Source organism: Pecten maximus, chromosome 14 (genome assembly GCF_902652985.1).
Source record: "Pecten maximus chromosome 14, xPecMax1.1, whole genome shotgun sequence".
NCBI classification, from domain to species: Eukaryota; Metazoa; Mollusca; class Bivalvia; order Pectinida; family Pectinidae; genus Pecten; species Pecten maximus.
Genome location: NC_047028.1, coordinates 15,158,339 through 15,183,065, shown reverse-complemented (window position 1 = coordinate 15,183,065; position 24,727 = coordinate 15,158,339). Strand labels below are relative to the sequence as shown.

Here is a 24,727-nt window from a genome sequence, read left to right as displayed (position 1 = left end):
CTGTAGATGGTGAACTAAACATCCCATCATCTGTAGATGGTGAACTAAACATCCCATCATCTGTAGATGGTGAACTAAACATCCCATCATATTTAGATGGTGAACTAAACATCCCATCATCTGTAGATGGTGAATTAAACACCCCATCATTTGTAGATGGTGAACTAAACATCCCATCATCTGTAGGTGGTGAGTCAAACATCTCATCATCTGTAGATGGTGAACTAAACACCCCATCGTCTGTAGATGGTGAACTAAACATCCCATCATCTGTAGATGGTGAACTAAACATCCCATCATCTGTAGATGGTGAACTAAACATCCCATCATCTGTAGATGGTGAACTAAACATCCCATCATCTATAGATGGTGAACTAAACATCCAATCATCTAAATATGGTGAACTAAACATATCATCATCTGTAGATGGTGAACTAAACATCCCATCATCTATAGATGGTGAACTAAACATATCATCATCTGTAGATGGTGAACTAAACATCCCATCATCTATAGATGGTGAACTAAACATCCCATCATCTGTAGATGGTGAACTAAACATCCCATCATCTGTAGATGGTGAACTAAACACCCCATCATCTGTAGATGGTGAACTAAACACCCCATCATCTGTAGATGGTGAACTAAACACCCAATAATCCGTAGATGGTGAACTAAACATCCCATCATCTGTAGATGGTGAACTAAACATCCCATCATCTGTAGGTGGTGAACTAAACATCCCATCATCTGTAGATGGTGAACTAAACATCCCATCATCTGTAGATGGTGAACTAAACATCCCATCATCTGTAGATGGTGAACTAAACACCCCATCATCTATAGATGGTGAACTAAACATTCCATCACCTGTAGATGGTGAACTAAACATCCCATCATCTTATGGTGAACTAAACATCCCATCATCTGTAGGTGGTGAACTAAACATACCACCATCTGTAGATGGTGAACTAAACATCCCATCATCTGTAGATGGTGAACTAAACATCCCATCATCTGTAGATGGTGAACTAAACACCCCATCATCTGTAGATGGTGAACTAAACATCCCATCATCTGTAGATGGTGAACTAAACACCCCATCATCTGTAGATGGTGAACTAAACATCCCATCATCTGTAGATGGTGAACTAAACATCCCATCATCTGTAGATGGTGAACTAAACATCCCATCATCTATAGATGGTGAACTAAACATCCCATCATCTGTAGATGGTGAACTAAACCTCCCTTCATCTGTAGATGGTGAACTAAACATCCCATCATCTGTAGATGGTGAACTAAACATCCCATCATCTGTAGATGGTGAACTAAACATCCCATCATCTGTAGGTGGTGAGTCAAACATCCCATCATCTGTAGATGGTGAACTAAACATCCCATCATCTGTAGATGGTGAACTAAACATCCCATCATCTGTAGATGGTGAACTAAACATCACATCACCTGTAGATGGTGAACTAAACATCCCCATCATCTGTAGATGGTGAACTAAACATCCCATCATCTGTAGATGGTGAACTAAACATCCCATCATCTGTAGATGTTAACTAAACATCCCATCATCTGTAGATGGTGAACTAAACATCCCATCATCTGTAGATGTTAACTAAACATCCAATCATCTGTAGATGGTGAACTAAACATCCCATCATCTGTAGATGTTAACTAAACATCCAATCATCTGTAGATGGTGAACTAAACATCCCATCATCTGTAGGTGGTGAACTAAACATCCCATCATCTGTAGATGGTGAACTAAACATCCCATCATCTGTAGATGGTGAACTAAACACCCCATCATCTATAGATGGTGAACTAAACATTCCATCACCTGTAGATGGTGAACTAAACATCCCATCATCTTATGGTGAACTAAACATCCCATCATCTGTAGGTGGTGAACTAAACATACCACCATCTGTAGATGGTGAACTAAACATCCCATCATCTGTAGATGGTGAACTAAACATCCCATCATCTGTAGATGGTGAACTAAACATCCCATCATCTGTAGATGGTGAACTAAACATCCCATCATCTGTAGTTCGTGGACTAAACATCCTACCATCTGTAGATGGTGAACTAAACATCCCATCATCTGTAGATGGTGAACTTAACATCATATTATCTGTAGATGGTGAACTAAACATCCCATCATCTGTAGATGGTGAACTAAACACCCCATCATCTGTAGATGGTGAACTAAACATCCCATCATCTGTAGATGGTGAACTAAACATCCCATCATCTGTAGATGGTGAACTAAACATCCAATCATCTGTAGATGGTGAACTAAACATCCCATCATCTGTAGATGGTGAACTAAACATCCAATCATCTATAGATGGTGAACTAAACACCCCATCATCTGTAGATGTTAACTAAACATCCCATCATCTGTAGATGGTGAACTAAACATCCCATCATCTGTAGGTGTGAACTAATCCCATCATCTGTAGATGGTGAACTAAACATCCCAGCATCTGTAGATGGTGGAATAAACATCCCATCATCTGTAGATGGTGGACTAAACATCCCATCATCTGTAGATGGTGAACTAAACATCCCATCATCTTATGGTGAACTAAACATCCCACCATCTGTAATTATCACAGAATAGATCAAATATGAAAATTCTGCAGTGGCAGTTTGATCCTCTCCATATTGACTCAAGTTCAATAAATAAAAGCACACTTGAAGAAGTTTGTGAGAATGGGAAGAAAATCCAAGTGATTATCTCCCTTGCATCACTGATCACCATTTATTTCAGATTAAAACCGAGATCTACAGCAGAAATAATTAAATCAACATGTATCTTATACAGATTTTTAATAATAAATCTTTAGCAGATTTTGGTGTTTTGTTGCCTGTCTACATGTTCATGTCATGGGCATATTATGAGTCTAAAACCACAAAATTATAAATAAATGGTAAACACCATCAATCTGTTAAAGCTTCTAAACATCTAAATTGAAATTTTCAGTCTTGTATTTCAACAAAAACATTTAAAACTTTTAATCTTCATGTTGAAGATATGAAAGTTTGTTACATAAATAATACATAATATACAATAACATGTCCAAACAATTTCAAATATTCAAAACAATGCAGCATGAATTCGCAAGGTGATAAATCACCCGCATTGATTTCTGCTAATAGGTTACAAACCATCATATCAACAACAAATACTGGAAAAAAACCCAGACAACAAACATTGTAAATCAACAAATCATCGGGAGCAATTAATTTATCTCCTTGTAAATCTAAACACTTTACAAACGAAAACTACTTTGACTAATTAACTGTTCATAGAACAGGTCCAAACCTTACCGCATTTCTTGTCCTTCTTAAATGATAATTATAATAATTAATGAATTTAAAAAAGGAAACCATCTCTCAATTTCTTAGCTGTTAATAAGCCAGTCACACTTAGAAATGTTCTATATCTACAACAAGAGGCCCATGGGGCCTGTATCGCTCACCTGGTTGGATTTGACCAAATGTCAAAATAATGTTCATGTTCAATTCCTTTTGTTTGTTAACCTCAAACAATGCTATATATGGTTATAGCGTGGGGATCCCAACTGCTTTAAAGAAATAATGAAGTCCAGACTCTCTGAGTTTACAACATGCATTTATAACTTTATGACTAGTAGTGATTTAAAGGAATTACCTCTATTTTCCATGTGGGGCCCCGCCCCTTTGGCCCCTCGGGGGTCAGAGTCACCATTTATGCAAAATCTATTCCCCTTCCCCAAAGGATGATTCTTATTAAATTTGGTTCAAATCCATTCATAACTTTATGACTAGTAGCGATTTAAAGGAATTACCTCTATTTTCCATGTGGGGCCCCGCCCCTTTGGCCCCTCGGGGGTCAGAGTCACCATTTAAGCAAAATCTGTTCCCCTTCCCCCAAGAATGCTTCTGACTAAATTGGGTTCAAATCCATTCATAACTTTATGACAAGTAGCGATTTAAATGAATTGCCTCAATTTCCCCTATTCGGCCCCGCCCCCCAGGCCCCTTGGGGGTCAGAGTCACAATTTATGCAAAATCTGTTCCCCTTCCCCCAAGAATGTTTCTGACCAAATTGGGTTGAAATCCATTCATAACTTTATGACTAGTAGCGATTTGAATGAATTACCTCTATTTCCCCATTAGGCCCTGCCCCTTTGGCCCCTTGGGGGTCAGAGTAACCATTTATGCAAAATCTGTTCCCCTTCCCTGAAGGATGTTTCTGACCAAATTGGGTTCAAATCCATTCATAACTTTATGACTAGTAGCGATTTAAAGGAATTGCCTCAATTTCCCCTATTCGGCCCCGCCCCTCAGACCCCTTGGGGGTCAGAGTCACAATTTATGCAAAATCTGTTCCCCTTCCCCCAAGAATACTTCTGACCAAATTGGGTTCAAATCCATTAATAACTTTATGACTAGTAGCGATTTGAAGGAATTACCTCTATTTCCCCATTAGGCCCCGCCCCTTTCGCCCCTTGGGGGTCAGAGTAGCCATTTATGCAAAATCTGTTCCCCTTCCCCAAAGGATGTTTCTGACCAAATTGGGTTAAAATCCATTCATAACTTTATGACTAGTAGCGATTTGAAGGAATTACCTCTATTTCCCCATTAGGCCCGCCCCTCAGGCCCCTTGGGGGTCAGAGTCACCATTTATGCAAAATCCGTTCCCCTTCCCCCAAGAATGTTTTGGACCAAATTGGGTTCAAATCCATTCATAATTTTATGACTAGTAGTGATTTAAAGGAATTGCCTCAATTTCCCCTATTCGGCCCCGCCCCTCAGGCCCCTTGGGGGTCAGAGTCACAATTTATGCAAAATCTGTTCCCCTTCCCCCAAGAATGTTTCTGACCAAATTGGGTTGAAATCCATTCATAACTTTATGACTAGTAGCGATTTGAATGAATTACCTCTATTTCCCCATTAGGCCCTGCCCCTTTGGCCCCTTGGGGGTCAGAGTAACCATTTATGCAAAATCTGTTCCCCTTCCCTGAAGGATGTTTCTGACCAAATTGGGTTCAAATCCATTCATAACTTTATGACTAGTAGTGATTTAAAGGAATTGCCTCAATTTCCCCTATTCGGCCCCGCCCCTCAGGCCCCTTGGGGGTCAGAGTCACAATTTATGCAAAATCTGTTCCCCTTCCCCCAAGAATACTTCTGACCAAATTGGGTTCAAATCCATTCATAACTTTATGACTAGTAGCGATTTGAAGGAATTACCTCTATTTCCCCATTAGGCCCCGCCCCTTTCGCCCCTTGGGGGTCAGAGTAGCCATTTATGCAAAATCTGTTCCCCTTCCCCAAAGGATGTTTCTGACCAAATTGGGTTAAAATCCATTCATAACTTTATGACTAGTAGCGATTTGAAGGAATTACCTCTATTTCCCCATTAGGCCCCGCCCCTCAGGCCCCTTGGGGGTCAGAGTCACCATTTATGCAAAATCCGTTCCCCTTCCCCCAAGAATGTTTTTGACCAAATTGGGTTCAAATCCATTCATAATTTTATGACTAGTAGTGATTTTAAGGAATTGCCTCAATTTCCCCTATTGGGCCCCGCCCCTCAGGCCCCTTGGGGGTCAGAGTCACCATTTATGCAAAATCTGATCCCCTTCTGCCAAGGATGTTTCTGACCAAATTTGGTCAAAATCCAATAGGAACTTTTTGACTAGTAGCGATTTGAAGCAAATGTTGACGGACGACGGACGACAGACGACGGACGACAGACAACGGACGCCGCACCATGGCATAAGCTCACCGGACCTTCGGTCCAGGTGAGCTAAAAACAGACTTTGTTGTTATAGACTGATGACATCATTAGTAAAATCATCAGGATTGTTGTTGTTTTTTGTTTGTTTTTTGTTTATAATCTTTAGAATGAGACTGACAAATGTAAAGCCAAGTCAAAATAATTTGTCAGCCTCTCCCATTGTAAAGTATCAATGACAATGTACAAGGTCCATGTTTGTAAGTTTTGTTCTAATGATACATGAATTATTCTATGATAAAGCAAACAATGAGAGGGGACACAGGGACCTGAGAGTTTGTTATGGGAGTATGTATCCCTCTGCTCTGTAAATATAGTGTTTTTACTAGATACAGGTCCAGCTGAATTTCCACAAAACATTTTTAGAGTTTGGGAACTTGGCCGAACTCCATAAAACGCTACTGGGGGTATTTATCTGTGACAAATTATCAGGTCCCTGTGTTGTTAATTGATTCAAACAGTTGATAACAAAACAAAACAAAAGAGGTATATCTATAGTTGGTCTAGTAGAGTTAGTAATAGAAAATTTAATAATTTATGAATGCTGGAGAGATGGATTGAAATGTTATAAAAGTGTTCTATATATCTGTTGGAGGCTATACTTATCACAGGTAGTGACATCTCAAACACCCGTAATAACAGTCCCCGTTAACCCAAATAAGTACAACCACTGCTCTAAAAGTGTAGCTTTGAAGAAATCTACGTGACTGAGACGTCAGTTAATTAAGTATGCTATCAATAGTTGCTGATTGGATGTTATAAGGTACTGGATTCAATGGTCCGATCACATGAGTTTTCACCAGGTCTAATTAACTTCCATAACTGAATTTCCAACATGCTTCAATCAAGGACTACACCAGTATACAAGTTAACATAACCTGTTCACAATTGTTGTAAAATAAATAAAGTTCATAATTTTTTCAATAGAAATTTTTTTTTCTTAACGGTTAATATTTCATGCTAATCAACGTTTCAATTGTCATTTCTCTTTTGATAGATTCTCTAATGTGTTACACTGCCATATCTTATCTGATTTTCAATTCTAAATAGTGTATGAAATCACACTTCCAATCTCATCTCCAATGTTTTTCATGTTTTTGTGTGATCATGTCCACATTCTCTAAGCCACAGATCTACACAACTGATACACAAAATATACAAAATGGCAGTACAATGATGAAAAGATCCAGGACAGAAACAACATTCAACTGGCTTCATCCTCCAGCTCTAGATCCAGATAATCCTGTTTATCGTGTCCTCGCGACGTAGCACCAATAAGGCTAGGAGAAATGCGGCCACGCTTGGTAGGCGGACTTTTCGTTGCAGAGTCTGGACTTCCAGCAGCGCTTCGATCTGGTTCTGCAGAATCTCTGCCATCTGTACTGTCCTCATCTTCATCATCGCTGTTAACAGGAGAAATTGCTTGCTCCAGTCTAGCGCGACCTTCTTGTATCCAATTTGTCTGAAGGAGAAACAAATAAATCATGTTATAGTATAGTAAAATTCAGCTGGGAGATAGAAATTACAAATCTACTTTGCTGTATAAATATGTATTTGAAGATTTTCTAGTCAAAAGTGATGTATTTTCTTGGTTTTACTACAGTATAACTGATGTTTTTCCTGTATAGTTGAACTTCTCCTTTAAATTTTTTTTTTCCCCAGTATAATTGATGTTTTTTTTCGTGTATAACATATTGTTTACTCTGTATAATTGATGTTTTTATCTGTATAATTGTAATTTGCTCCCGTTTGATTGATTTTTTCCTTAATAATTGATGTTTTTTTCTGCATAATTGATGTTTTTCCTGTATAATTGGTCTCCTGTAAAATAAGTTGTTTTCTTTCCTGTATAATTAATGTTTTTTCCTTTATAATTAATGTTTCTTTCCTGTATAATTGATATTTTTTCCTTTTTAATTGATGTTTTTTTCCCTGTATAATTAACGTTTTTTCCTTTATAATTGATTTTTTTCCTGTAAAATTGGTCTCCTGTAAAATTAATGTTTCTTTCCTGTATAATTGATGTTTTTTCCTGTATAATTAATGTATAATTAATGTTTTTTCCTGCATTATTGATGTTTTCCCTGTAGAATTGGTCTCCTGTAAAATTAATGTTTCTTTCCTGTATAATTGATGTTTTTTTTCTGTATAATTACCAGGTAATGTTTTTTCCTTTATAATTGATGTTTTTCTTCCTGTATAATTGATGTTTTTTTCCTGTATAGTTAACTGAAGTTTTTCCTGTATAAATGATATTTTTTTCCTTTCTAATTGATGTTTTTTTCCCTTTATAATTAATGTTTTTACTGTTTATTTCCTGTTTTTCCTATGATGTCTGTTCCATTGTTACCAGTACAAATCCTTACCCAACAGTCTGTATAATGTATACTGGTATATACAAGTCTGTATAATGTATACTGGTATATACAGTCTGTATAATGTATACTGGTATATACAAGTCTGTATAATGTATACTGGTATATACAGTCTGTATAATGTATACTGGTATATACAAGTCTGTATAATGTATACTGGTATATACAGTCTGTATAATGTATACTGGTATATACAGTCTGTATAATGTATACTGGTATATACAGTCTGTATAATGTATACTGGTATATACAGTCTGTATAATGTATACTGGTATATACAAGTCTGTATAATGTATACTGGTATATACAGTCTGTATAATGTATACTGGTATATACAGTCTGTATAATGTATACTGGTATATACAGATTGTATAATGTATACTGGTATATACAGTCTGTATAATGTATACTGGTATATACAGTCTGTATAATGTATACTGGTATATACAGTCTGTATAATGTATACTGGTATATACAAGTCTGTATAATGTATACTGGTATATACAGTCTGTATAATGTATACTGGTATATACAGTCTGTATAATGTATACTGGTATATACAAGTCTGTATAATGTATACTGGTATATACAAGTCTGTATAATGTATACTGGTATATACAAGTCTGTATAATGTATACTGGTATATACAGTCTGTATAATGTATACTGGTATATACAGTCTGTATAATGTATACTGGTATATACAGTCTGTATAATGTATACTGGTATATACATCCTTTTTTATCTGTACAAATCCCTACCCAACAGTCTGTATAATGTATACTGGTATATACAGTCTGTATAATGTATACTGGTATATACAGTCTGTATAATGTATACTGGTATATACATCCTTTGTTATCAGTACTAATCCCTACCCAACAGTCTGTATAATGTATACTGGTATATACAGTCTGTATAATGTATACTGGTATATACAGTCTGTATAATGTATACTGGTATATACAGATTGTATAATGTATACTGGTATATACAGATTGTATAATGTATACTGGTATATACAGTCTGTATAATGTATACTGGTATATACATCCTTTGTATAATGTATACTGGTATATACAAGTCTGTATAATGTATACTGGTATATACAGTCTGTATAATGTATACTGGTATATACAAGTCTGTATAATGTATACTGGTATATACAGTCTGTATAATGTATACTGGTATATACAGATTGTATAATGTATACTGGTATATACAGTCTGTATAATGTATACTGGTATATACAGTCTGTATAATGTATACTGGTATATACAGTCTGTATAATGTATACTGGTATATACAGTCTGTATAATGTATACTGGTATATACATCCTTTGTTATCAGTACTAATCCCTACCCAACAGTCTGTATAATGTATACTGGTATATACATCCTTTGTTATCAGTACTAATCCCTACCCAACGGTCTGTATAATGTATACTGGTATATACAGTCTGTATAATGTATACTGGTATATACATCCTTTGTTATCAGTACTAATCCCTACCCAACAGTCTGTATAATGTATACTGGTATATACAGTCTGTATAATGTATACTGGTATATACAAGTCTGTATAATGTATACTGGTATATACAGTCTGTATAATGATGTATACTGGTATATACAGTCTGTATAATGTATACTGGTATATACAGTCTGTATAATGTATACTGGTATATACAGATTGTATAATGTATACTGGTATATACATCCTTTGTTATCAGTACTAATCCCTACCCAACAGTCTGTATAATGTATACTGGTATATACAGATTGTATCTAAGAGCATCTGAGATCTACTTCTATAGATTTATTGCTAAGTGTTGTATATTTACAAATCTTCCTTCACTTCCAAACATATCAAGGAAGTTGGTGATGAACTCTCGAGACTTTTCCTCCCAGCGATGAATCATTTCATTCCCTTTGTCCTTTGTGTCTTTAATTTTGTCCATCAATTCTCGACTTTTGTCCTTCATCTTACTAAGATTTTCCTCAAACTGGATTTTTTTCTCCTGTAATACACAAATTAAGTTCATACATCATATAGCTGTTAAGTTTCATGGGGCAAATGTTTTGCGGTTTTCCCAGTCTGACCTAGATTGTGGGTTTTTAATTTCATGCTACAACGCCTTGTAAACATTATGCAGTAAACACTTCTATACATTTGATTGTATATATTCACTAGATAATTATTTTCTCGTGATATTTAATGACAGCGAAATTAAATTCTGTATATTACAGTATCTGTATATAACCTTGATCAGCAGGGAAACCGTACAAAAGAAAATGTTACTGCTAGCTTGTTCATCAAATGGGTTGGATTCATTTATAACCAGACAATCGTTTTTTAAACAAAAAGTTACATCTCCCCTTCTCCCTTACTATGCATGAAATATTTTGCACTCCGTTAACCTTCGACCTGCAGGTCAAGGTCACACTGCACTTTCATTAAAATATTTTTAACAATTTAGATATTACTGTCAGATAAAAAATTGTTAAAAAAATGCACTTTTACATTTGACCCTGAGATTAAGGTCAAAATTTCCATATGGTAGTGAACTGCCCATTGGCTTCAAGAAATGCAAGCATACTACCATCCATATTTTATATTTTACTGTTGCTCAGTGATCAGACCCCAGTTTGATCAATGTTCCAAATGAATTAAGGTAATCTCTTATCTTACTTTTCCCCTAGAAAAGTATTACTGGATAATTATGGAAAATTTTAAGTTAAGAAATTTCCTAAGTCTAGGAATGTTGATAAAACTGGGACAGGACGGAGAACAGCGTACAAGCTTACACTCGGAGAAATCAGCACATACATTTTCTCAGGAAAAAATATCTTAGTTTTGTTTTATTTGGGAGAGTTAAGAAAGAAATGTTTTCATCATCATCGTTGAGTAGTTGTTGCAATATTTGTTGATGTTATATTACTATAAAACTTTACCTTCATAAAGCTGACATTAAGTTCCTTCGCGCTGTATCCTCGCGTCAAATTCCTCCGTACATACATGTCATAGTCCTTTATAATTCTGGCAATGATGTCCGTTGTTGATATTCCTTCAGTTCGTTGAGTTGCCAGAAACCTAGAAAAAGCACAGAATTCATGGAACATAACATCTCCCCATTCCACGATGTCAGTATGGTCATTATAATACAATCCTATCCTTTAACCAGGCTTGCTAGTGATAACAAGAGATCATTCTGAGAAACTCAACACAAAAGTCCTATTTCCAGCATCCCTAATTCTCAAAATTTCTGGATTACAAAATCTGAATGATATTTTGCAAATCAATAAGATATTTAAGTGGATATTATACTTTTAGAGTTAAATACAAAACTTTGAAGTGAAGACAATTCTACCATAGTAACATACAGAAAAGTAGCATCACAACCTCCCAAAACCAGACTTTAAACACAAAACCTTAGTTCCTGAGTTTAGATTACATATACCTCTCTTGAGTATTGGGCTAATAATTCAACACACCTAAAAGCTTTAGGAAAATGTTTCAAAATATCGATAACTACTGTTATTATACCTATAGAGAGGAGAATAGCTACTTATATCCTACTCCTACACACATGGGAAACAGTGTCACAAAAATGTTTGAAAACTTACATGTCTCTGTCTTTAAGATGCTTGTATATATCGTCTGAATCACTGGATACATACGGTAAATCATCATGGGCAACAAAGTCAATCTAAAATGTCAAATGGTGTAAATGTGAAAAACATAACCAGATGCAGCTGAAGTGCAAGAAAAAGTATTACTTGATGGGTAAAAGCTACAGATGATAAAAAAAAACTGTTGTGGGTGAGCATTCAGGGGATGTGTGATAAAGATGGTCTCAATATCTTACAAGAGGCCCAGTGGCCTAACAGTTACCTGAGTTCTGATGAGCACACTGATAGATGATATTTTCTTTTAAACCAACATTAATCCCATCTCAGGTTTGTGGCCTTGAAGGAAGGTCAAGTTCATTCATTTGAACAAACTTAGGTAGCCTTCCATCCCAGCATGCTACTAGCCAAATATCATTACCATGGGTCTCTTGGTTATTTAGAAGTTGATTAAAGATATTATCACATTTGACCTCTGTGACCTTGAACGAAGATCAAGGTCATTCATTTGAACGATATTGGTAGCCCTGGATTCCAGCATGCTACGGACACAATATCATGAACGTTGGCCTCTTGGTTATTAAAATGTTGTCTAAAGGTTTTAAGACATTTCAGGCCTGTGTCCTAGAAAATTGGTCAAAGACAGGTCATTCATTTTAACAAACTTGATGGTCCTTCATAACAGACAAAGGATAACAGCTTTCGCACGCCAACGGACAAAAGATGATTGCAATAGGTCACCTGAGACTGAGACAAAGATATTTTGACTCAGGTGACCTGAAATAGAAATCTTGTGTTTAGATTCTTTACTTGATTGTATATTTCAGGTATACCGTAGAATACATTATTTTGCCATTTTAAAACAAAACAATTGAGAATTTCTTTCCGACCATGATTATATCTGGAACTTTTTATTGTACAGTATTGCCTTATATCCTGTACTTTATTTATTGTACAGTATTCCCTTATATCCCATACTTTATTTACACATGAACATACTTTGTGTTTTTCTAGGTATTCATCACTGATCGACCACGGTGCGGCCTTGATGACTTCATCCACGTAGCGACAGTGACGCAATGCTTCATATCGCTCTGCCTCATTCATCACTGTCCGGCCTTTCTTCTTGTTGGTGAGTTTATCACTACACACTATAAAACAGGACATATGAGTGCTAAAAAATGGTTTTCCTCTTGTGTACAACTACCAAACAGGTTATGTCATTCTTAACATAAAACTCAACCATCAGTTTCCTCTAATGACTGTGATTAGAATAAAGTCCATTTTGGAGTCAAATTACTAATCTTATACAATGTACTACCAAACTTTTATTACCATATTCAGCCTAATATGTGCACCCGCCCCTATTAGCGGCTCACACCTTTTTTTTTAGGATGGATACACTAACTGATATATATAAATAGTCCCTTACCTTACAAATATGCCAATATAATCTGCAGTCTTTTAAACAAAGAATCATTTTATTTCAATCCAAATGTACATGGTATTATAAGCCCACAGTGTACTTATTAGGTGGAATATGGTATCAGATTCAAATTCATCCAAATATTTAGTTCCTTTCTACTGTTTTCAAGAATTCCTTTTTAAAATCTTGTGTACATTTACAAGTGCCAATGTGAGGGTCAGAAGTTGTGAATTGAAGAAAACAAAAATATCACTCAAAGATAAATCTGTGTATGACATCCAGGTATAAAGGTGTTAAATAAGTAACACAGTAATATTTTTGGACATAAGTATTGTCTATTTACCTCCAACAATAAGATATGTATTGGGGAAAGCCATTTTTGCCTGCATAAGTTGCCTAGCATGTCCGGAGTGAAACATGTCATAGATCCCGTCAGCGTACACACGCACAGATCTCGAAGCTGAAACAAGTATTTTAAAATTATTTCAATCTCATTTGGTTTATCTCACAGGGACATTTTATTTTTAATTTCTACAAATTGTTCGTCCTCCCTTTATACCTCAACATACTAAATTTGGTCGAAATTGGACAATATCTAAATTCTGACCAATCAGAAGTCACCAATTTGCTTTAAGCATGGTTGCCATGGCAACAAAACTTATATAGTACTGTAAGGCATATGATATCCTAGTACCCTGTATACCAAATTTGGTCAAAATCAGACAATATCTAAATTTTAACCAAACAGAGGCCTGTATGGTGTTGCCATGGTGATAGTTTTGGAAACAACTGATACGTTAAAGGGACATCACGGTAAAAACGTTGTAATTTTCAATGAATGTACGTGTTTTGTTCCTTTCCAGTTATGTTTCTGTGCTGTCCCAATGTTCACAGTCGATCCGCATGTCCAGCTTGACCACTTGATTTAGTTGGGAATCCCCCTCTAAATTTAGCGCGGAAATTATTTTTAAATCATCACGTAACTGTTTTGAAATCGAGGCAACACAAACACACGATAGTTTACAAGGCGAATTAGATTAGTTGGACAACGATATTATACAGTGGTTTAAATGTTAAATAACACGTTCTGTATATATTCCGGCACATATATTTATGTGTAAATAAGTGTAAACACCGTACATATAGTATAGTGACAGTAGCGATGTACTGGTACAGACTGTATAAATATTACCGAGTTGGTGTAAATATTACCGAGATTGTCATGACCTACTATCCAGCAATCAAGCAGAATACGAGCAGCGTCCGTATTACTGCTGTTTTCATGTTTGAACTGTATTGTACTGCTTCCCCAGTTTAATTCTAGGATTGTGTTTGACCCATTTTCCAATTATTCTCTTCATTGCGGAAGCTGTTATCGTTTTCAACCGCAGTCGATTCACATTGGAAGCCATTTTTGTTTTCAGGTGTTTTAGTGCGTTGTGCGCATGCGTGTTATCGTATAATAACGTATATGCCACAAAATTTGCATATTCAGACTATTGATCAACGAATTGTGATAACCTTTTTATAATTAATAATTGATGTTTTTTATATACATATATCATCAAATTCGAATGGTTATTGTCATAAGGATATTTTTTTTAAAGATATACCCAATAATATGAAAAAATGCAAAATAAAAATTGGTTTACCGTGATGTCCCTTTAAATGATATGCTCTGTTTAATTACAACATTTGACAAAAGATGAATAAAATCAGCTAAACAACCGAGGAATGGTAGTTCTTTATCATAAAACCTGTTTTTAGTGACCAGTTACCATAGCAACCATAATTTTGAGAAAAAACAAGAGGCCCAGAAGGCCTACCTCACTCACCCAGAGATTTCAGTAATTACGGCAAAATACTCTAATTTAAGTTATATTTCAAATATTTTCTTACTTTTGAACTGCTCTCCCAACAATGGTTCAAACTACAGGTGGACTAAATCCTGTCATTCTTGAAAAAGAAAAAGTATTTTAAAGGCTTTTTTCCGCTACATTTCCCCTATTGGGCCCCTTTCTCCTGCCCCAAGGATGTCACATCCTTCTTTTATACAACATACAACATTGCTAAATAATTCTCCCAACCAAATTTCATCAAAATCCATTTAGTTGTTCAGGACTAGTAGCATTTTTAAAAGATTTACCTTTCGAGTGAGGTGAGCTAAAAAATTGTTAATAATAATATCTTTACAAAGGGCAGTAACTCTGAAAGTTACTGTCAAACAATTTCTATTTTTGAACTTCGGGCAGACAACAAGGAGATACCTAGATTGGAGGAGGGGAGTGGGACAGGGAGACAAGGGGACATCTGGATTGAGGGAGGGGATGGGCAGACAAGGGGATATCTAGATTGGGGGAGGGGAGTGGGGCGGGCTGACAAGGGGATATCTAGATTGAGGGAGGGGATGGGCAGACAAGGGGATATCTAGATTGGGGGAGGGGAGTGGGACAGGCTGACAAGGGGATATCTTGATTGAGGGAGGGGAGTGGGACGGGGAGACAAAGGGATATCTAGATTGGGGAGGGGAGTGGGACAGGCTGACAAGGGGATATTTAGATTGGGGGAAGGGGAATGGGGCAGCAGACAAGGGGATATCTAGATTGGGGGAGGGGGAATGGGGGGCTGACAAGGGGATATCTAGATGGGGGAGAAGACTAGGACGAAGAAACAAGGGGATATCTAGATTATGGGAGGGGGTAGGCCGGGCAGACAAGGGGATATCTAGATTGGGGGAGGGGAGTGGGATGGGATGACAAAAGGATATCTAGATATGGGGAGGGGGAATGGGGGCTGACAAGACAAGGGGATATCTAGATATGGGGAGGGGGAATGGGGGCTGACAAGACAAGGGGATATCTAGATTGGGTGGGGGGAGTGGGACGGGCTGACAAGGGGATATCTTGATTGGGTGAAGGGAGTTGGGCAGGCAGACAAGGGGATATCTAAATTTGGGGAGGGGAGTGGGGCGGGCTGACAAGGGGATATCTAGATTAGGGAGGGCAGTTGGGCAGGCAGACAAGGGGATATCTAGATTGGGGGAGGGGGAAGGGGGGATGGCAAGGGGATATCTAGATTGGGGGAGGCGGAATGGGGGGCTAACAAGGGGATATCGAGATGGGGGAGGGGAGTGGGACGAAGGGACAAGGGGATATCTAGATTGGGGGAGGGGGGAAAGGGGGCTGGCAAGGGGATATCGAGATACGGAGGGGAGTGGGACATAGAGACAAGGGGGTATCTAGATTAGGGGAGGGGAGTGGGACGGGCTGACAAGGGGATATCTAGATTGGGAGAGGGGAGTGGGATGGGATGACAAAAGGATATCTAGATATGGGGAGGGGGAATGGGGGCTGACAAGACAAGGGGATATCTAGATATGGGGAGGGGGAATGGGGGCTGACAAGACAAGGGGATATCTAGATTGGGTGAGGGGAGTGGGACGGGCTGACAAGGGGATATCTTGATTGGGTGAAGGGAGTTGGGCAGGCAGACAAGGGGATATCTAAATTTGGGGAGGGGAGTGGGGCGGGCTGACAAGGGGATATCTAGATTAGGGAGGGCAGTTGGGCAGGCAGACAAGGGGATATCTAGATTGGGGGAGGGGGAAGGGGGGATGGCAAGGGGATATCTAGATTGGGGGAGGCGGAATGGGGGGCTGACAAGGGGATATCGAGATGGGGGAGGGGAGTGGGACGAAGGGACAAGGGGATATCTAGATTGGGGGAGGGGGAAAGGGGGCTGGCAAGGGGATATCGAGATACGGAGGGGAGTGGGACATAGAGACAAGGGGGTATCTAGATTAGGGGAGGGGAGTGGGACGGGCTGACAAGGGGATATCTAGATTGGGAGAGGGGAGTGGGGCGGACAAGGGGATATCTAGATTGGAGGAGGTGAGTTGGGCAGGCAGACAAGGGGATATCTAGATTGGGGGAGGGGGAATGGGGGGCTGACAAGGGGATATCTAGATTGGGGGAGAGGGAAGAGTGGGCAGACAAGTGGATATCTAGATTGGGGGAGGGAGAAGGGTGGGGAGACAAGGGGATATCTAGATTGGGGGAGGGGGAAGGGTGGGCTGACAAGGGGATATCTAGATGGAGAGATGAAGAGGTAGATAAGTAAGACTGGAGTAGTATTCTTGCTATTCTTACCTGTCCCAGCTTTGGCCATCTCCAGAGAGATCTTTACACTGTAATCGGTACGTTCGTTCTCCAGTACAGCAGCTTCCATCTCGGAGAAGGGTGCTGGTCCCACGCCTACAACCTTTATAAAACATAATGTACAATAATTATATTTTTTGGAAATAAATGTCAGACAAAATGTCAAGGTATAGCATGAATAGAATCATGAACTTACATGAATCAAAGTGAAACATTATTAACATAAGCATTTAGCAATTTAGACAAAAACATTCCATGATCAAAAACCTACATCAGAAATTTCAGAAAAATCTCCTTGGTACCTCCAATGAAATACGATAAGGATAGTCTATGAACAGACAAGATGACTATGGATGAAAGGTGATACCAAACTCCCATCACCTGATGACACTGGGCTAAAATAAGGGTCTAGAAAAAATATGCAGATCCCTAACTAAGGGTTCACTAGAATGACTGGATGTTCATATGTCAACCCATACTGAGATTTTATATGTGCGTGAGACATATATGTATCTTATAGTACAACAGACCCAATGGGCCTGTATCTCTCACTAAACAAGAGCAACGATGGATCAAGTTTTTGATGACATCAGCATGTCTGATACATGTACCTTTTCAGTGTCAGTCATGTCATGCTGTAGTAAAATTCTATATCCTGGTACCATTTTACAATTCCATATTAAACAATGTACCACCGGTCAGGCCAAAGATGCCTTAGAGGTCAAATGTTCCCCAAGAAGAACTTTATTAATTTCATCAGTTATTCTTTCTAAGTGTAATGTTTCTTTAATTTCCTTATATTGCCTATTTCATGAGAATGTGTACATGTATATTAGGTATATGTGTGATACTGGTGAGTCAGAAGACCCAAAGTTAAAGAATTGAACTTGAAGTTGTTTCAGTACCAAATGGAACACAATTCATCGTGTATAAAGGCCACCAGTTTATAAAGTCCACCAGTATATAAAGGCCACTAGTTTATAAAGTCCAATTTCCACACTGATTTGAGTGACCTTTATAAACAGGCTTGTCAGTATTACAAAACAACAAATACCCGAACACTCTTTATCTAGGGTCACATTGATACATACAGCAATGTTAGTCTTGTCATAGGTTATAGAAGTCAATACACGATAATTTACTTACTACAGCTAGATATACCATATAGAAAACATCTTAAGCCATTAACAACATATCTCGACCTCTGACCTTAACACATAAACATCTCAAACCATTGACAACCTCACTTAACCTCTGACCTTAAACAAAAACATCTCAAACCATAACAAGATTACTTAACCTCTGACCTTCAACACAAAAACATCTCAAACCGTTAACAACATCACTCAACCTGACCTTATTAACAACATCACTCAACCTTAAACACAAAAATATCTCAAACCATTAACAACATATCTCGACCTCTGACCTTTAGCACCAAAAAATATCCCAAAGCATTAACAACATCACACAACCTCTGACCTTAAATACAAAATCATCTCAAACCATTGACCTCTGACCTTAAACACAAAAAACATCTCAAACCATTGACCTCTGACCTTAAACACAAAAAAACATCTTAAACCATTGCGCATTGACAACATCATTCAATCTAAAATTCTAAAAATTCTTAATTGAAACAGAGTAATCAGATTTATCAGATTAAAGCTATAATACATGTATATGATTATATTATTATTATGTAACTTTCACCAATAGAAAATAGCACATGACACCACAGATAAACACTCAATTAGGTTATCTGAAAAACATCCAGGACAGTTTTGTGTATCGTGTTGATAAAACAGAAACTGGGGTGTCAACAAATGTTAATACACATATCTGTTGTCCTTTGAGAACTGTGGCGAGTTCAAAAAATGAACATTTATCATAATTCTGTATAATGTGGCTTTAAGGTTAGAAACACAAATTGTTTGTCAGCTTGAAGACAATGTGAATTGAAGCTTGATTTATTTCTGTAATGGTTTTACAATTAGGAAGTTATAAAAAAGAATTATGAAGAAACAAACTAAGTCTCCCAGCTGTCAACATTCCATTACATACACGTAACCAGTAGCTATTCAACAGAGAAATCCATATGACAACAGCTACAATAATCTACATGTAACACTTGGTACACATATTACACTGCATCATACAGCTTCATAAACTCGGTGAGGGAGATGTTCTCTTCAGCTAATTCAATAGAGCATTAGTCAAGTAAGTCTAGCTTCATCCGTAGCTGAAGCACTGAAAACAAGATGGACAATAGACGACACACAGTGGATGGTGGACGACACCCAGTGGATGGTGGACGTCACACAGTGGATGGTGGACGTCACACAGTGGATGGTGGACGTCACACAGTGGATGGTGGACGTCACACAGTGGATGGTGAACGACACATGCTTAATGATGCCCTATAGTAATAGCTCACATGAAAAGAGCCTTTGGCTATACAGGATGTTAAAAACACATTATGTGAGCTAATAAGAGCACCTGTTACACATAAATATAGATCCTGTGACATCTAAACCGGACAGCACCCATTGATTATCGTACAATATAATTGTATTTGTATAACCAGAGGGTCTTTTAACAATTATACATCATATTATTTTATACATATAAATACTGTGGGGCTTGTAGCACCTGCATTTCATAGCATACATGTATATGTATCTTTTTCACCATATGATCATTGTTATTTTGTGCTACAAATGAAAATCACTTTATACTTAAAATCACAGGTTCTAGTAATATCTACAGTGTATAATATTTATTTTATACCATATGATCATTTTATTTTATACTTATAAAGACAGGATCCTGTGATGTCTATATTGTGTAACATATAACATTCATTCTATACCTATTATGACAGGATACGGTGACATCTATATTATGTAACATATGATAATTATTTTTTACTTCTAAAGACAGGATCCTGCGACATCTATATTGTGTAACATATAGTTATTATTTTTGCCTATATTCAAAGGATCCTTGATATTTATACATGTGTTGCAAAAGCTGAATTTTTTGTGTACATTTTAGAACAGTGTTGATTATATATAACTATTCTGACACCATCATAGTCCGACTGAAAAATATAATTTTCATCTTATAGGACAACCTTATATATATACATATATCACTATACTCACACTTACACCAGGCATACTCGTTAATTTTAATTGATCTCCCTTTCAGATTAAAATCCAATTAAAACTGACAATTATGTTCCAGCTGCTGTTCCCTGCCGTAGCTGTGTAGTAACGGGTACAGGTACATATTTATATATATATAGGTGTTGACGAGTACACAGGTACACAGAGTAAAGTCCACAACCAATCAACAACAGTACAACAACCTTTAAGTCAGTTATCATGTCACAGTAAAATCATGTTATTTATTACGTTATGTAATAGGTCCTAATTCTCATGTAACCCTGGCTGTTAAGAGGATATTCAATTTTTATTGGAAAACTTCTTAGCATATTGAAAAAAAATGAAAGAAAAAGGAAATAAAAAGTTTATCAGGTAAAGATAAGGAGATTTCGGGTAAAGATAGAAGGCATATATCAAAGATAATTACATTAAACATACTTTAACTGTCACCAAGATGGCTGACAATGACCTCCACTCCCTAATCCACCTCGATACCCAATATGGTACAAAAAACTTCTTGATTAATATACAAAGGGGGAAATTAGCATATCAAATCACAATTTCAGTGTTATTGTGTGTCGAGTAGATAAGTTTTGAGAAGTTTGGATGAAAACTGTTGGAAGAGATGTCCGGACAAGATTCTGTCTAAACAAAGGAAAAGGTGCTTAAACTACCAGAAATATAAACAAATCCAAAATATAAGCCTGGGTACACAACTGCAGTGTTAGGTGACTACACAAGGTTTCAAAAAATTTTTGATGAAATAGTTGCCTTGACAAATTTTAATCTATAACTATAACTGGTGCCATAAAGCTGGGAGATCCCAAAAATAAACCCAGGTACACAACTTAAGTGTGAGATGATTAAAAGTATACAGATCCAAAAATAAAAATGGATGAAAACTCAGGAGTTGTCCTGACAAGATTCTGACACAGACAGATGGACAGATGGACAGATGGACAACCTGATTCAGTATACCTCATTAACTTCATGGTTAGGGGTATAATACTGGGAAAGCATGCCAAAAGAGATCCCAGTGGTATCTTGGTACCCACTACTGTGATTTTTGTTGATTCTTTGTCACTTTGATCTGTCCTTGATTTGTTTGTTTGTTTGCTGGGTTTATTGCCCCATGAACAGCCAGGGTCATTTTGAGGCAGGGTCTCCTTGTAGTAGTTGGTGACTACCTCACTGAACAACATAAAGGAGGCCCATCACATGCCATTCAAAGCAATTAAGGTAAAGTGTCTTTAATTTCCTAAGGATACAACCACGACAGCACAGACCAGCTTGTTTCAGAGCTTTCCGAGCAACACAAACCGTCACGAGTAGGGAGCGTCTATACACGCACCTCAGATAGTCACCTGAGATTACACGGCCGGTGCTTAAACTAATTGAGCTATCATGGTCTCTCTTTCCTTGAATTCTTATTTATGCCTTATGAATGACAATAGTAAATGACTCATGTTGTAACCTAATCATGAGGAACATTGGAAGTTTTCTAGGAAAAATACTGATAAAATTGTCATAAAATAGGCTATGGACAAAAGACAATTTCAGAATTTGGACAAATCAAAAAGTGTAGAAAATCTCTCTGAACCCAGTAGTTTAGGGGAAGTACCTAAAGTAGTGGGGATATAACAAATGTATAGAAGTGTTTATTACAGAGTATTAACAAGGCATGGATGCACAAAATTGAATACCTGCAATCTAGGACCATCTGGGCCAACTTCGAAATCTAACAACAGCATACTGAATATTTCAGGTATCCAGCATACAACCGGACCAGTAGCCATTTTTTATTTTACAACTGTTATAATGTAAATATTTTAGCGGTGATCTTATTTTGGTGATTTCCACACTGAAAACATTACACTATTATACTAAATTGTGATAGGACAAATCATAGTTTTATTACACTATTATACTAAATTGTGATAGGACAAATCATAGTTTTATCACACTATTATACTAAATCGTGATAGGACATATCATAGTTTTATTACACTATTATACTAAATTGTGATAGGACATATCATAGTTTTATCACACTATTATACTAAATCGTGATATGACATATCATAGTTTTATTACACTATTATACTAAATCGTGATATGACATATCATAGTTTATTACACTATTATACTAAATCGTGATAGGACATATCATAGTTTTATTACACTATTATACTAAATCGTGATAGGACATATCATAGTTTTATAATTACACGATTATACTAAATCGTGATATGACATATCATAGTTTTATTACACTGTGTCGTTTTAATTATATTGTGAATGCACTAATTTATCAAGGTGTCAATCTGGTAAATTATATGCGCGCTAATGTCCTAGAACTAAGGAACACAAAACATGTATATTCACACAAAATCAGGTGAACTGGTACCTGTACCGATCACTACTTTCATTTTGACTACCACAGGTATGTGTACTGATTACTACTTTCATTTTGACTGTGTACCAATCACTACTTTCATTTTGCATTTATTTATTACAATGGAGCTACCTTTGACTTTCAATAAACATAAAAATTATTATAGTGGTGTGTAAATTAGAAAGGAAAATATTAATCTTTTATCAATTTCTACCTCTGACATTTCTGCCTCTGACAAAGTCCATCACAGTCACATGGACTCTAGAATTATGATTACTGCAGTCATCAACAGGTCAACAAACTATGTCAAAACAAAAATAACATTAAAAGTGCATTATTATTAGTATCCTTTTTATAGTGTTATCAGCATAAGATAACAGATGAAAGCTGATAGTGATGTGAGCACAGGGACCTGGCAAAAATGATATACTGTAAAAGTGGATATTTTCGCGCGTGGAAATTTTTGCTTAGCCAGCTTCCAAAGTGTTCGCGGTGTGGATATTTTCGCGCCGTCAAGATATTTTTGCGCTAACTTGTATCTTTTATATTTAGTATTTCTATGTGTTAATATATTCGCGTGTGGAAATTTTCGCAGAGATTTACTGATAGCGAAATAAGCGAAAATTTCCACACCGCAAATATTTCCACTTTTACAGTATTTATTGTACATATAATACAGACCATAGGGTTAGGAATTTGTGCCAAATTTCCTGTCATTTGAATTTGTATGATTGCCATTTTCATTAACGAAAATGTTTTTGTTCTTTGTAAATCATTTTCATAACAAATCAGTAGTTACTGAGGGGCGAGGGTTGATTGTACTACCCAACACTTATCACAGGTGGTCACCCTACACTTATCACGGGTGGTCACCCTACACTTATCACGGATGGTCACCCTACACTTATCACGGGTGGTCACCCTACACTTATCATGGGTGGTCACCCTTCACTTATCACGGATGGTCACCCTACACTTATCACGGATGGTCACCCTACACTTATCACAGGTGGTCACCCTACACTTATCACGGGTGGTCACCCTTCACTTATCACGGATGGTCACCCTACACTTATCACGGGTGGTCACCCTACACTTATCACGGGTGGTCACCCTACACTTATCACGGGTGGTCACCCTTCACTTATCACGGATGGTCACCCTACACTTATCACGGATGGTCACCCTACACTTATCACGGGTGGTCACCCTACACTTATCACGGGTGGTCACCCTACACTTATCACGGGTGGTCACCCTACACTTATCACGGGTGGTCACCCTACACTTATCACAGATGTTAAGTGTAACGTAGCATAGTACAATCAACTGTGGGTCTCCGACGATGGATTAAGGGTAAGACTCCTTAATAAAATACATCATGTACATACAAGGTCACAAATGATCTTTTTGACGTCAGCACTTATACAATTTACAGTACAATCAGGGATGTTTGTTTCAATGCTGAGCTGGAAAATACCACTGGTAACAACATTAATCATTTAAATACTGACAAAATGATCAATACAAACATTTTTATTTGATTACATCAAACTTGATATTTTTTAATCAAAACTTATTTAAATAAAACATCCCTTTGAAACATTTAAAAATTTATGCCTGTTCACCCTCTCAATTTTAGAGGAAACTCCCATTTTTTACCCTTTTCTAAATGAATTTTCATTTACTCTCCTATGTTATTCAAATTTGACAAATTCCAATCAGTCCATTAGAAAGAACAGTTTCAATAACAATGTGTTAAGTTTTGA

The 24,727-nt window shown here is 37.1% G+C and overlaps 1 protein-coding gene across 4 annotated transcripts in view; it reads right to left on the bottom strand.

Moving 5' to 3' along the window:
• Window positions 1–6,295: 6,295 nt before the first annotated feature.
• Window positions 6,296–24,727, bottom strand: part of LOC117342570 (choline-phosphate cytidylyltransferase B-like) — a 37,885-nt gene continuing 19,453 nt past the window's right edge. For 3 of the 4 annotated variants that reach the window (XM_033904761.1, XM_033904758.1, XM_033904757.1), the window contains 7 exons: window positions 17,385–17,496; window positions 13,580–13,696; window positions 12,810–12,961; window positions 11,808–11,890; window positions 11,136–11,274; window positions 10,025–10,201; window positions 6,296–7,268 (listed from right to left, as the gene is read on the bottom strand). In XM_033904761.1, coding sequence (XP_033760652.1) covers window positions 7,011–7,268; window positions 10,025–10,201; window positions 11,136–11,274; window positions 11,808–11,890; window positions 12,810–12,961; window positions 13,580–13,696; window positions 17,385–17,496 — 1,038 coding nt within the window. In that variant the 3' untranslated portion in view covers window positions 6,296–7,010. Of the gene's footprint in view, window positions 7,269–10,024; window positions 10,202–11,135; window positions 11,275–11,807; window positions 11,891–12,809; window positions 12,962–13,579; window positions 13,697–17,384; window positions 17,497–20,560; window positions 20,667–24,727 lie in introns of those variants that run through there. The other variant, XM_033904762.1, reaches the window with a different exon arrangement.